We start from the raw sequence: 15407 nt of genomic DNA on the forward strand, positions 1-15407 counted from the left end.
CGTTTATGAGCAGGTCATGCGAGACAGTATCAAAAGCTTTGCTAAAGTCAAGATATACGGTACCACATGTACTGCTTCCCCCCATCCACAAGGCTTGTCACCCTGTCAAAGAAAGCTATCAGGTTGGTCTGACACGATTTGTTCTTGACAAATCCATGCTGACTGTTACTTATCACCTTATCTTCTAGATGTTTGGAAATTGATTGCTTTATTATTTGCTCCATTAATTTTCTGGGTACAGAAGTTAAGTTGACTGGCCTGTAATTTCCCAGGTTGTCCTTATTTCCCTTTTTATAAATTGGCACTATATTTGCCCTTTTCCAGTCTTCTGGAATCTCTCCTGTCTTCCATGACTTTTTAAAGATAATTGCTAATGGCTCAAATAATTCCTCAGTCAGCTCCTTGAGTATTCTAGGATGCATTTCATCAGGCCCTGGTGACTTGAAGACATCTAACTTGTCTAAGTAATTTTTAACTTGTTCATTCCCTATTTTAGCCTCTGATCCTACCTCATTTTCACTGGCATTCACTATGTTAGATGTCCAATTACCACCAACCTTCTTGGTGAAAACCGAAACAAAGATATCACTAAGCACCTCTGCTATTTCCACATTTTTGGTTATTGTTTTTTTCTCCTCATTGAGTAATGGGCCTACCCTGTCCTTGGTCTTCCTCTTGCTTCTAATGTATTTATAGAATGTTTTCTTGTTACCCTTTATGTCTCTAGCTAGTTTGATCTCATTTTGTGCCTTGGCCTAATTTTGTCCCTACTTACTTGAGGTTTTTTACCCCCGAAAGCTTATGCCCAAATAAATCTGTTAGTCTTTAAGGTGCCACCGGACTCCTTGTTGTTTTTGTACATACTTGTGTTATTTGTTTATATTCATCCTTTGTAATTTGACCTAGTTTCCACTATTTGTAGGACTCTTTTTTGAGTTGTAGATCATTGAATATTTCCTAATTAAGCCAAGGTGGTCTCTTGCCATACTTCCTATCTTTCCTACACAGCGGGACAGTTTGCTCTTGTGCCCTTAATAATGTCTCTCTGAAAAACTGCCAACTGTCTTCAATTGTTTCTCCCCTTAGACTTGCTTCCCATGGGATCTTACCTACCAACTCCCTGAGTTTGCTAAAGTCTGACTTCTTGAAATCCATTGTCTTTATTTTACTGTTCTCCCTCCTACCATTCCTTAGAATCATCAACTCTATCCTTTCATGATCACTTTCACCCAAGCTGCCTTCCACTTTGAAATTCTCAACCAGTTCCTCCCTATTTGTCAAAATCAAACCTAGAACAGCCTCTCCCTTAGTAACTTTCTCCACCTACTGAAATAAAAAATGGTCTCCAATACATTCCAAGAACTTGTTGGAAAATCTGTAAACTGCTGTATTATTTTCCCAACAGATGTCTGAGTAGTTCAAGTCCCCCATCACTAAGTCCTGTGCTTTGGATGATTTTGTTAGTGTTTAAAAAAACCTCATCCACCTCTTCTTCCTGGTTAGGTGGTCTGTAGTAGACCCCTAACATGACATCACCCTGTTTTTTACCCCTTTTATCCTTACCTAGAGACTTTCAACAAATCTGTCTCCTATTTCCATCTCAACCTCAGTCCAAGTGTATACATTTTTAATACATAAGGCAACACCTCCTCCTTTTTTCCTCGCCTATCCTTCCTGAGCAAGCTGTACCCTTCTATACCAATATTCTAGTCATGCTTATTATCCCACCAAGTCTCTGTGATCCCAACTATGTCAAAGTTGTGTTTATTTACTAGCATTTCGAGTTCTTCCTGCTTATTCCCCATACTTCTCGCATTACTATATAGACATCTAAGATACCGATTTGATTCCCTCCCTCCCCTAGTTCTGTCTTGTCTCTTCCTTATCCCTGCTATAACTGCCCCTGCTCTCCCCAAATTCTAAACCTTCTCCCGGGTCTTCAGATTTTTGACTTACCTGTGGGCTTTGGTCACCTGCCCCCTTCAAACCTAGTTTAAATCTCTCCTCACTAGGTTAGCCAGTCTGTTTCCAAATATACTCTTCCCCTTCCTTGATAGGTGGAGCCCATCTCTGCTTAGCAGTCCTTCTTCCTGGAACAGCATACCATGGTCAAGGAAGCTGAAGCCCTCTTGGCAACACCATCCTCACAGCCACGCATTCACCTCGAGGATGCATCTGTCTCTGCTTGGGCCGATACCCTTGACCGGAAGGATGAAAGAGAACACCACCTGCGCGCCCAACTCCTTCACCCTTACTCCCAGAGCCCTGTAGTCACTTCTGATCTGCTGAGGGTCATACCGCGCAGTATCACTAGTGTCCACATGGATGAGTAACATGGGGTCAGAGGGCTTGATGATCCTTGACAATCCCACCGTAACGTCTCTGATACAGGCCCCTGGCAGGCAGCATACTCCTGGGATGCCATGTCAGGGCGACAGATGGGTGCCTCCATCCCCCTCAGAAGAGGGTCACCAACCACTACTACCCTATGTTTCCTCCTGGGAGTGGTGACTTCAATCTTCCCAGCCTTGGGGTTACATGGCTTCTCCGCTTCCACCTTTGGGGTGGATTCCTCATTGCTCGTTGCCAGGGCAGCCTAACAGTTTTTCATCACCATGGTGGATGGGTTCAGAGCAGGTGTGGAGCACTGCCTGCTGCCAGAAGTAACCATCAGCCAGTGTCCTCCCTGAGACAGAGCTATATCCTCTCCCCGATGGTGTGACAGCAGTCCTCTGTAGCTGGATAGCTTCTTCAGCCTTGCATGTCTCCATATGAATATTCTCAAGGAATTCCTCATGGCCATGGATGCTCCTCAGCCTAGCCACCTCCTCCTGTAGCTCTCCCACCTGCTTCCTGAGAGATTCCACCAGCGGGCACCTTTCACACTGGACGGTCCCCCCAGCCTGGCTTTCTGAGAGTGAGAAATGCAGGCCACAGTCTCTGCAAATCCACACCAGGATCTGGGTAGAGGCATCCATGGTTAGGTTGTCTGTCTGGATAGAGGTGCAGGTGGAGGAGACAGGAGCAGCACTGGCACTGACAATGCAGCCCTTCCTAACCATAGCGATTATATTCCCTCCCACAAACTCCCTCCCACAAACTCCCCTTGGTTGCTTACCCTCTAGTTTTTAAGGCCTTCTCTCTAGGTCAGCCCTACCCCCTTGTTAATCACACAGGGGGGAGGGTGATCACAAGGCTGACTGAGGCGGATCAAAGATGATCAAGGTTGAACCAGGGAACAAAGGCTCAATCAGTCTGACCCTGTAACTGAAATAATCTGAAAGAGAAAGAAAAACTACAAACAGCCAAACAAACTCACTCACCACAAGGTTAGTACTTGCACCTTGTTCGTTCAGCAGGAGGATCTCCTTCTCCCCTTCTCAAACTCCCTTGTTTGCAGACCCCTGTTCGCTAGCTGATCAGAAAAATTTACTTAAAAATTTATTGAATTTAAGTTTATGGCTTTCCTTTTCAATTGAATCAGAAAATCCTATCTTTAACAAAATGGATCTATGAGAAGCACCATTTCCGTAAAAATCTCAGAGTCAAACTCTAGAAGGACACAACACATGCTGTAAGCGGTCAAATGCAGTCCATAATGTGGAACCAGCTATGCAGTCATGGTAATTAGCCATAGACTAATCAACATTCAGGAACATTTTAAATAGTAGACTGTAATGGTGAGGTCTGTGCTAGAGTGAACACTTGGACAGGCGGGTACTTGAAGGTAGAAAAGGGAAAGAGCATCACATCTCACCTTGGGCCCACTACGAGCTCTGACAAAATCTTCAGCCAGGACTATCTGTAGTGTCTCTTCCTCCCCTTGAGTCTTATTGCCATGTCTGGGACAGACCAACTGATTTTAGGTGCAGGGAGGGAACAGAAGAAGCCAAGGCTGAAGGAAAGATGGCATAAGTATATGGTGTTATAAGCACCAGAGGGCGATTCTGAATTTGATTTAGAGATGACAGAATGCTTCTATTTTCCATCACCAATCTGGTTCCATCTCCTGATGGGAGAGAATAGTCTGAGCATAGCGTTCTGAATACTCTGAAGCATAAAGATTTAGGAAGATAAGGAAGGGAGAATGCAGGAACCAAGAAAAGAAGCCCTTAAGGAATGAATAAGGACTTCAGAAGAAACAGGGTCAAAGTGAGGAGAAATTCTAATAAAGCCCCTGAGACTGCAATAGGCATTATTTACAGACAAGAGAGATGTGAGAAAGAAACACCACGTTCAGCAGTGGAGGTGTAGCCAAAATTCTGAAAATATGCACTTGTTTCATGTTTTTTGTTTTATATTGGACACAAAAATAGCAAGTTAGAAAGGAATAATAAACTAAAAAACAGTTTCCTTCTCAAATGCAACTTGCTATGACAGATGTATGTCTCCATTCCCTAAAAGCAAGGAAATAGCCTAGCCTTGTCCCAAGTTTACCCAAATTCCTACCAACAGAGAAAAATACTATTAAAATTTTGACAGAGCTCTGGGGGCTGGATGGTGAGAAGAAAAAGATGGTTTAATGATTAAAGAAACTATTACCCTCCCATTCACTTGTTCTCATACAGAACCCCTGACAATTTTCCAAATAAATATTATCTGCTTTACTAATTTAAAACAGACAACTTTTGTTTAGGTTACAAAACCCCATTTGAGATTAGGGTGATCTGTTCCTCATTGTCAAAATGTACTGGTCAACTCTGACTTTATAACATAATTTACAACGAAATATATTGTAGGAGCACGGCTAATAAGTGTCTCTACCAGTAGGATAATGTATATTAACAATCTTTTGTTGAGCCCTGTGTGTCATGTCTATTCAGCACAATGCAATCCTGAAGTGCTACCTCAATGCAAGATCCTAGCTATTCCCATTTATTATTTTACAATGCCTTAAGAATGTATCTCAAAATATTTTACACATGACCCAGAGGGGTAAACAAAACAGTAGGATAGGGCTGAGAGTGTAAGGATGTAAAAGAGTAGTATACAGTAGTTTTTTAAATAAAAGTAATATATCTCTTAGCTGTCCAACTTCTTGTAAGCATTGCAATAGAAAGGGGTATTAAAGATGATTTATGGGGAATATTTTTAGGCAAAAAATGTGCCTTTTATCTTCTACAATATACAAAAAGAAGGCCTTACAAGTTTTTTTTAAAAAGCTTCTGCTGCTTATTTTCTCCTTCAAGTATCAGAAACAAAGTCTGGTCTTCACTGGTTTTGCTTGAGGAACCCATGAACATTTCAGAGCATGTATCTTATGAGTAAGGCTACGTGTCTGTCATGGAGGTCATGGCTTCCGTCACTTTCTGTTATCTCCATGACTTCTGCAGCAGCTGGCACAGCTGGCTCCAGGGCTGCCCGAGCAGCCCAGGCAGCCCCTGGGCCAGCCATGCCAGCTGCTCCTGGGGCAGTCTCGGGCCACCATGCCCCTCCCCGCCAGCAGCAGCAGTAGTTTGGTTGTGGGAGGGGGCCCAGGGCTGGGGCAGGAAGTTGGGGTGGGAGGCGGCGCTTACTTCGGGGGGACTCCCTGGAAGCAGCCAGCATGTCCCTACAGCTCCTAGGCGGAGGAGCCAGGGGGCTCTACTGCCCTCGCAGCTCCCATTGGCTGCAGTTCCCGGCCAATGGGAGCTGTGGAGCCAGCGCTTGTGGCTGGGGCAGTGTGCAGAGCCTCCCTGGCTTTCCCACCCCCTAGGGACATACCGGCCGCTCCCGGGGACCCGGGTAGGGAGCCTGCCAGCCCCGTCAACCCTCCCCACCCTCAGCACCAGTGGGGGTCCCGGACCGTGTGCCGCCCCCTGCCCCACCAGATCACCCGTGGTGCCCCCAGACTACCCACAGCTCCCAGGTCCAAGTTTTAGTTAGGGGAATATAGTAAAAATCATGGACAGGTCACAGGTCATGAATTTTTGTTTACAGCCCATGACCTGTCCATGACTTTTACTAAAAATACCCGTGACTAAAACATAGCCTTACTTATGAGCTCTCACATCAAATGAAAAGCAGGTGTGCTGAATCTTTAACCAAGACTCCCTTTAACACTTACAACTTCTGTTACTAATAGTTTTTGATAAAGTTTTGAACAGTTCAATTAAAAATAATTTCCCCTCTTAAGTTGTTCAGCTTTCACTTTCTTGACCCTGTGACATTATTTCAATAGAGACAAGACCTGAATTTCTAATGTAAAAAGCAAGCCGAAAAAATTATTAAGCCAATCCCTTCCCACACCAAAAAAACCCAACAACCTGTCAGGCCTCCTTGATCCATCATAATGATGGAACAATAAAGTGACTCAGAGGCAAGGACAGCTATAAGAAATGTCCCTGTAATTAGAAATATAGATACAGCTTTGTCATCAAAACACTCTCATGGATCTCTTATTCAGCTTCTCCTCTTTGCCCCCACAAAGTTTCTCTCCTCTGTCCTGTTTACCTTCCCCCCTGCATCCGGACTAGTATGACGCACACACATATCCCAAAGGAGCCAATCCTCTAGGTGAGAAACACCAACTTAGAAATAGGCCTTTAATGATGTTGAAAGAATAAATGAGATCACCACAGGTGCATGGGCAGAGACCTGACCTCTTCCCTGATTTGGTGACTGATCAGTAGGCCAACCAAAGTGACTGAAGAATGATATGACACCAGGTCAGGCAACCCTAACACAAGATTTGCCATAAATCCACTGTTACTGCTCATCCCTTAAGGGACGCTAGGGCTGCCGAGAGTGTTGCTGGAAAGTTACCCATGCAACCAGACAAGGCAACTGCAGTTCAGTTAGAAAGACCGACCCAAACTAATTTATAATATTTGTAATATTGATCGTCCCTTCTGACATCAGAAAATTATGCAAACTTGCTATTTACAAAAAAATCACGTTTAATGTCTTAAGCCATCCACTAAGTTTGATACAGAGTTGCTTATGCTAGCAATACTTTAAAAATGTAACTATCATTGTTTTTGTTAAAGATATGAAGAAAATTACTTGAAGTTTCATAGAAAAACAATCTGCAGATGTGTATCATAAGGTATGAAGCAGTTATCACAAATGCTACTTTCTTTTCTTTTTTGTGGTCATAAACTTTGTTTCAGAGAGAGGTTTAAAATCATTACATCTAAAACGAAAGCCTATAAAAACATACTGAAAGGTACAGCATGTCTTAAAAAGAGTTTTCTTAGTTTCACAAGCTTTTCTTATTTCTCTTTTACGGAGAGCTCAGACATTAAAATTAGCATTTGAAAGTATTCAAAAGCTTGTTAAACTTCTCATTTAGATGTCAGGTTTCCCAGGTGCTGTTTCTCACGAAATATAATGAAACCTGTACAAAACCAACCTTACTAGGCAAACTCCTGTCTTAAGACCATCATTCCCAAACATACGTAGTACTTTCTGGTTCACTATAACTGATAAACACCAACTTTTGGTTTATCCATTAAAGCAGTGTTTTTCAACCACTGTTCCGCGGCACACTAGTGTGCCGCGAGATGTTGCCTGGTGTGCCGTGGGAAAAAAATATTAAACCATGCTTGAATGTCGGAACTGGTTACTAAAATTTTTGAATCCCACCACTGATGTTAAGGACTATAAATAGCTCAGAATATCAGCTTTGTGTTCAGCCAAACAGGCCCAGGTTGCGCACTGAATAAAGTATTTTATAATTTTTCATATTTCTGTTTACTTACTATTTCATAATAAAGTAATTATAAAATACTTTCTTTGTGTTTATTTGATTCCTATTCAAGAGAATTACTTTATATATAGTCAATATAGGCACAGAGTTAATTTTTTTAACATTTTCTAATGGTGGTGTGCCTCGTGATTTTTTTCATGAAACAAGTGTGCCTTTGCCCAAAAAAAGGTTGAAAAACACTGCATTAAAGATACATGCAGTTACAATGAAACCTAACTTATGTTACACTTATAAGTGAGCTAGATGTTTCTTAATACATATTCTAACAAGTAGCTAGCAAGCTTTATTTTAGCTAAGATGACATTTTGCAACTGATTTTTTTAAACCACTATAACAATAGTAGAATCTATAACTAGCACCGTCATAAACAGTACCAGCACTTAACTGGGCCTATTGCTAGAGAATAAATTCAATTAAGAGGGTACTAAAACAAACTTTCACTTGTATAATATGATCATTTGATTCCTCTAGACCAATGTAATAGTAGAATGTGCCAAGAGAAGTTATAATAGGCTCATTTGCTCCTCAATTCATTCTTTATAGTAATCAAAAAATTATAGAAGTGTAGAACTCAAAGGGACCTGAAGAGTTCATTTAGTCCGTTCCCTAGGGCTGAGGCAGGACTAGGTATTATCTAGACTGCCTTTGACAGGTGTTTGTCTAACCTGTTCTTTAAACCCTCCAATGATGGGGATTCCACAACTTTCCTTGGTAACCTATTCCAATATTTAACTACCTTTATAGTTACAAATTTTTCCTGATATCTAATCTGAATCTCCCTAGCTGCAAACTAAGCATACTACATCTTGTCCTAACTTCAGTGCATACGGAGAACAACTGATCACCAAATTATGCCTTGAGGTATCCTTACAGGATTCTGTAGGACCTGAATACAATCATCCTGTGTCAAATGAGGGACCTTCACTCATATTATTTCCTTTCTCTAATATGCCTGATATACCTTAATACTCACTTGGTAATTGTGTAAATCGTTCACTGTACTTTTTAATAAAGCTAGTCATGAAATAAGAGCAAATAACTACCAACACAAGGCATTACTATGAGCATTTGAGTGCTGGGAGAACCATACAAATGACAAGTTTCCATTTCCAAAGAATGTTGAGAGTCCAGAAAACATTAGCGGTCTCAAAACAAGAAACAGTTATATAGGCAGAGTGTTCTACTCCATTTCTCTTGAATACAGTTGTTTATGATACAGATGATGCTGTTCTTTTGTTTAATGGATATGGGTATATCAAACCATTTTCTCAACATACAACTTCTGAAAATATGCATTCTTACTGATTTACAAGACAATCTGCCCTTTTAAAATACTTTACTTTTAGGAGTAATACAGTTTTCAGCTAGCTAAAATTCTGTATTTACTGTTAATATGAAAAATATATCACTCACCCAATTAGCTGGATTTACACTAAAATGGATGTTCACAACTAATCAGAATACGTTTTTTCTTTTTTTAAACTGACCCAAACTTTAAAGCTATTTCCCACTAATTACAGGATGCAAATCTACGGAATTTTATTAACTGCATCCCTCTGAACTCCACCAACCACATGTCAAACTATCATGACTCATTCATCTTCCCACTGCCCCTTTTAGGACCCAAAACATCATTTGGTCCCCAGGGAAGACATCATCAGTACTAACAGTATTTTGGGCTAACAAACTCAGAGGTTAGTTATCTTGCAAGCCAGAAGCTACTTCAAATGGCCAGAATAACTCAATCATTTAGACTGAGACATTAACCAGGAAAAAACCCCCACAAATTCAGGCTGACATGTTATACATTAAATCTTAACTAATTTCCTGACTTTATTAGTTCTCGAGCTTAATATGCAATTTTACAGTAAAAGCTTTTTTAACCAGCATGCTGGGGAAATGGGGGGTGCCGGTAAATTAAAAATGCCAGTTAACTCAGAGGGAGGGGTTTGGAGTACGGGGCTGGGGCATGGGAGGGGCTGCGGGACACAGGCTCTGGGAGGGAGTTTGGGTCCAGGAGGGGGCTTGGGGCATGGGTAGGGGCTCGGGGTGCCAGATTGGGGGGGCACTCACCTCCGGCAGCTCCCCGCAAGCGGCTCTCCATCCTGCTGCTTCTGGTGGTGGAGGCACGGCCAGGCGGCTCTGCAAGCAGGCACGCTGCCTCCGTCTGCAGGCGCCTCTGTCTGCAGCTCCCATTGGCCATGGTTCCCAGCCAAGGGGCTGGGAGCCGCAGACTCAGCGCTCAGGTAGGTGGGACGGAGGCAGCATGCCTGCAGAGCCGCCTGGCCATGTCTCTGCCAGCAACAGCAGGGACAGCGAGCTGCTTGCGGGAAGCCACCAGAAGTGAGCCGCGCCCGCCTCCCTCCCCCGCCATCTGGCACCCCGAGCCCCTCACGTGCCCCAACCCTCTGCCCTCTCCCGGACCCAAACTCCCTCCCAGAATACACCCCGCAGCTCCTCCCACGCCCCAGCCCCCTGCCAGCCCCACACCAACCGCATTATAAACCGGTCTTTCAGTGCAGATCAGAAATGCCGGTTTATAGAGTTTGCCAGTTGGTGAAGTGCCAGATAAAAGCTTTTACTGTACTTGGTTTACATTCAAGAGTTTTCCTTGTGTTTCTCAAGTTAATATGCATTTTGGCATGCTTTACATATTCAGATGTAATGTATAATGTTTTATACCTTAAACTAATTAAATTTACGTATTTGAAGGGTTTTACTGTTGGGGGAATTCTGCACCACTGCACATGCAGAATTTGCGCAGAAGTTAATGTAGTACACGCAGAATTTCCTTTTTCTCCCACAGAAATGGGCTGCAGAGCTGCTGGCCACCACTAGGAGCTGCTGGACTCAGAGGAGCCCAGCTCGCAAGTAGAAGACACTGCGGGGAGGGTGGTGTGTGTTTCCAGGCAGCTACAGTTCTCAGCACACCCTGAAGGAAGGAGGCTGCGTGCAGGAAACTGCATACAAGCACAGGGCCCAGCATCAGGCTGTTTCTCCCTCTGGATCCCTGGGTTCTGGGGTAGGGGTGTGGGTGTCTGAGCTGGGGGGGCATGCCTGGGTGCTGGGGAAGGAGGGGGTGCAAGTGTCTGGGCAGGGCGGGGGGGGGGCTCTGCAGCTGGGCTCTGGGGGGGTCCCATGGCTGGGCTGGGGGGGTTAGGGGATGCCAGTATCTTGACTGGAGGAGGGGGGCGGCGTGGCTGGGCTCTGGGGGAGTAGGGGGTGTGGATGTCTGGGCTGGGGTAAATCCTGCAGCTGGGCTCTGGTGGGAAGGGGGTACAGGTGTCTGACCCCCCTCTCCCCCCCGCTGGGCTCTGAGGGGGACGGGGCAGAGAAATAGGGGTTCCTTTAACTCTTTATTCCTCAGGGGATTTTTCTGTGTGTGTCTGTATTGTTACAGACATAGTTGCTGACAGGTATTTTGAAATAAGTTACCCAAATAATTGAAACTGGCGTGATTATATAGTGTTATTTAAAAAATAAAATATGCAGAATTTTAAAATATTGTGTGCACAGCTTTTAAATTTTTGGTGCAGAATTCCCCCAGGAGTAATGGTTTATATCTTGTATAAGATTAACCAATGGCATCTTCTAGAAATCAGACAGACAAAAAGATATGAAAATATATTTTGAAGCATTTACCACACAAGTACTGTAATCTATTCTATTAATCTAGCCAGCAGCTAGTGAAATATCTACATCCTATAAGAAATGCAGTTATAAAGGTGCTTAGCTGGCGGATCAACAACATTTCCCAATTTAAATTTGGGGTGGGAGAACGGGCAAGATTATTCATATGCCAGAAATTGTAATGAAAGTTTACCTTTGTTGCCCCACCAATGATCTCAAACCATAAACCAGAGGAACCACATTTTTTTAGGGTTAGAGATAATTCATACTCAATACTAATTAAGACCTGGGCGTCTCCCAAGTTCAGACTAGCAGTTGCATCAAACTACATTAAATATGATGTGGTTCTGTGATGTGAACTGAGTCACAACCCAGTTTATTTCTCAGAAGATCTCAAGCTAGACTTGCATCCTGGTACCAGAAGTGAAAAACAGTTGATTCTCCACTAAATTGCTTAGCCCTTTGATTAGACTACAGTGTGGAAAATGGCATTTTACATGACTCTGCTACAATAATTCAGATTTTGAAGAAAAACTTTTCTAACATCCTAATAAACTGAAATTTCTTTAATTTGACATGTTGTATTTACCATTCTGTAACCCCATCCAGAGCTGTTTATGATCCTTTTTCTGCATCTCATTGATGACTTGACTTTTGTGCTTTAAGGCATCTGCTTCCTTTACACAAGCCATGAAATGAGCTTCAATCACATCTTTAGAAGGACAGTGCAGTAGATCCTTTTCTGGGAAATTCTACAAAACAATTTTCAGAAGACAGACCAAAAGAAATAAGTATATTGTGCATCTCTTAGTAATAAACAAAAATATTTATTTTTCAGCAAGCACAGAGACAAAGCAAATAGATCATTAACCCTCATCCAGTTTACAGACTTCAGGTTTAGTCACAATACCTATTTGTGAATTAAGAGATTTAAGTTTTGAAAGAATGATTTGTAACTGAAACATCATTCAGATTTCATGGCTTCACTTGTGGAAGGAAAAACATCCCCAGTAATCAAATTGGAAGTTTTTCAATGCTTGCATAGTATTTGACACCTTTTAAGTGTTGGTATCATATGTTGGCCATTTCTCTGCAACAGTAGACAATACTGTAAGTTATCTCCTCCCAACAGCATCTTTCCTAATGGGCCGGTTTACCAGTTTCTTTCAGTCATTCATTTTTATTTCCTCCATGTGGGTATGTTGTACCAAATTTTCAACACACAGTATCAGATACTACATATACTATGACAAAATAGATAAGTAGGGCCCTACCAAATTCACGGTCATGAAAAACATGTCACGGACCATGAAATCTGGTCTCCCCCTGTGAAATCTGGTCTTTTGTGTGCCTTTACCCTATATTATACAGATTTCACGGGGGAGACCAGCATTTCTCAAATTGGGTGTCCTGACCAAAAAGGGAGCTGCGGGGAGGGGGTCGCAAGGTTGTTTTAGAGGCATTCTGGTATTGCCACCCTTACTTCTGCGCTGCCTTCAGAGCTGGGCGGCCGGAGAGTGGCGGCTGCTTACTGAGAGCCCAGCTCTGCAGGCAACAGCGCAGAAGTAAGGGAGGCAATACCATATCATGCCATCCTTACTTTTGCGCTGCTGCTGGCAGCGGCTCTGCCTTCAGAGCTGGGATCCCAGACAGCAGCTGCCACTCTCCAGCTGCCCAAGTCTGAAGGCAGTGCCAACGCCAGCAGCAGCACAGAAGTAAGGGTAGCAGTACCGCAACCCCCTCCTACAATAACCTTGTGACACCCCCCCAACTCCTTTTTGGGTCAGGACCCCTATGATTACAACACTGTGAAATTTCAGATTTAAATAGCTGAAATAATGAAATTTACGATTTTTAAAACCATATAACTGTGAAATTGAACAAAATGGACCATGAATTTGGTAGGGCCCTATAGATAAGGCAACACCACCTGCAAGTACTTTCCCCTGAAAACAGTGCAAATCCTTACCAGCCTTATTTTTACTTGTTAGGGCTAAGATTTATTTATTAATTAACTGGTTCTTTAATGGTTTTATATGGCTGAAGTTGGTGCACTGTACTCTTTCAAGCACTAAAAATGTAAGGTTTACTACTTTTAAAAAGACAGCAATTTTCAGGAATTATATCTTTCCTTTTTGTTAAATTATAGTGAAACCTTGTTTTTGCAAATAATAAATGTGTTGCACTTATTTAGCAAATCCAAAGATTAACAACTCTAGAATCAATACACTTAATGTACTAGACATATAAACCTCTGGATGGTGATAAATTTCAAAATAGTTAAACTTTTTCCTCTCCCAAGAAGTATAGTGCCCCTGTTAGTGGGCATCTAGTCCACTGATTAAAAATTTTTTGAACTGAATTAAAGTGTGATGGTGATAACCAGGCCAATCACGTATTTGTATTTCTAACAGAATCAAAGTTTGGTTGATCTCCTCTATGTTGGAATCAGCATAACAGTAAGCACACTGGACACACAAGCCGATCCAGAGACAGGACAAATCCTTCCCCTTATGAAGGCCCTCAAGAAGAACCCAAAGCTTGATACTTCTGGAACTCCTGAGCACAATAAAAGTAAACTCTGATGATCTCCCCTATTGTTAATGAAAAGCAACAGAATTTCTTTCTGTGATGAGGGAGAAGGATAGAAATTTGAGAGATAAATGTCCTGATTAAGGTGGAAGAATTAAACAACATTAGAAGGACAGACTGGCAGGTACAAAAGAAAGAATGCCACAAGCTTTCTAATTCTTAGGGTCAAAGAGATGATCACTAAGGCGGCTAGCTTCCACCTCAGAATAAGAGGGACTAATAGAGGGATTCATATGAGTTAGAGCAAAACGGATCTTAAAACCAAGTTAAGGCTACAGGGAGGCACTGGAGACTTGACTTGGACACACCACTTTGAAGTCAGACCAGACCCTATAGTATGCTATGCTCATTATTCGTTCTAGGATGCAACAAGCTGTTGAAGACCTTACTGAAGAAATTCAAGTTCTTGAGGAATCTCTTCTCAGGAGCCACACAGAGACTCAGCATTTCAAAAATGGGGCACAGAAAAGGGCCCTGATAAAGACGGGAACCACCTAAAGGGAAGGCTGTTTCAAAGGCTTTGTGGAACACACAAGAAACCACTCCAGAGCTCTGAAGATCATGTGTCATCCCCCTTCAGGATGGGGAGAAGAAATAACCTTCACCCTCAAGAGACACAAAGTATCTTGGAGATGCTGATTTGAATGAACTGGGGTGATGACCTTTATCTGAATGAGATAAGAATTCGCTAAATTCATGGAGGATAGGTCCATCAATGGCTATTAGCCAAGATGGTCAGGGATGCAACTCCATGCTCTGGGAGACCCTGAGCCTCTCACTGCCAAATGCTGGGACTGGACAACAGGGGATGGATAGCTGAAGATTATCCTGTTCTATTCCTTCCCTTTGAAGCATCTAGCATTGACAACTGCTGGAAGACAGGATACTGGGATATATGGTCCATTGGTCTGACCCAGTAGGGCCATTCTTATGTTCTTATTTTAAGGGTCAATAATATTTTCCCTTCTTTTTATGAGTTTGTTGAATAGAAGGAAAAGACTGAAGTTCTATGAAATAGCTCTTCCTCATGACAAAGACCCAGACACTGGAAAAGGTCATGGCTCATTAGTCTAAGTCAGAAGCTCCCAAACTATTTTTGCGGCACACCAATGTTCCCTCCAATTTTTTACATCCATGTGTGGAATGAATTTTGTTATGTACACCAATATGGAGGTGGTGTGTGGCGGGAGTGGAGCCAAGGAGTTCAGAGTGTGGGAGGGAGCTCAGGGCTGGGGCAGAGGGTTAGGGTGCAGTGGGGGAGTAAGGGATCTGAGGTGGGGCCGGGGATGAGGGGTTCAGGGTGTGGGAGGGGCTCAGGGCTGGGGCAGAGGGTTGGGATGCAGGGGAGTGAGGGCTCTGGCTGGGGGTGTGGGCTCTGGGGTGGGGTGGGGATAAGAGGTTTGGGGTGCAAGCTGCCCTGAGGAGAGAGGACTTCCCCGAGGCCTCTCTCACTGCAGCAGCTTGGGGCCGGGGGAGAAGCGCCTCTCCCTGCCTG

General features: G+C 43.1%; 1 protein-coding gene across 3 annotated transcripts in view; it reads right to left on the reverse strand.

Moving 5' to 3' along the window:
• Window positions 1-15407, reverse strand: part of ATG5 (autophagy related 5) — a 146737-nt gene that overhangs the window by 87404 nt on the left and 43926 nt on the right. For all 3 annotated transcript variants that reach the window (XM_065400723.1, XM_065400724.1, XM_065400725.1), the window contains exon 5: window positions 11910-12072. In XM_065400723.1, the coding sequence (XP_065256795.1) occupies window positions 11910-12072 (163 nt within the window). The remainder of the gene's footprint in view (window positions 1-11909; window positions 12073-15407) is intronic.

The sequence above is a fragment of the Emys orbicularis genome, chromosome 3, assembly GCF_028017835.1.
Source record: "Emys orbicularis isolate rEmyOrb1 chromosome 3, rEmyOrb1.hap1, whole genome shotgun sequence".
Classification (NCBI taxonomy): Eukaryota; Metazoa; Chordata; order Testudines; family Emydidae; genus Emys; species Emys orbicularis.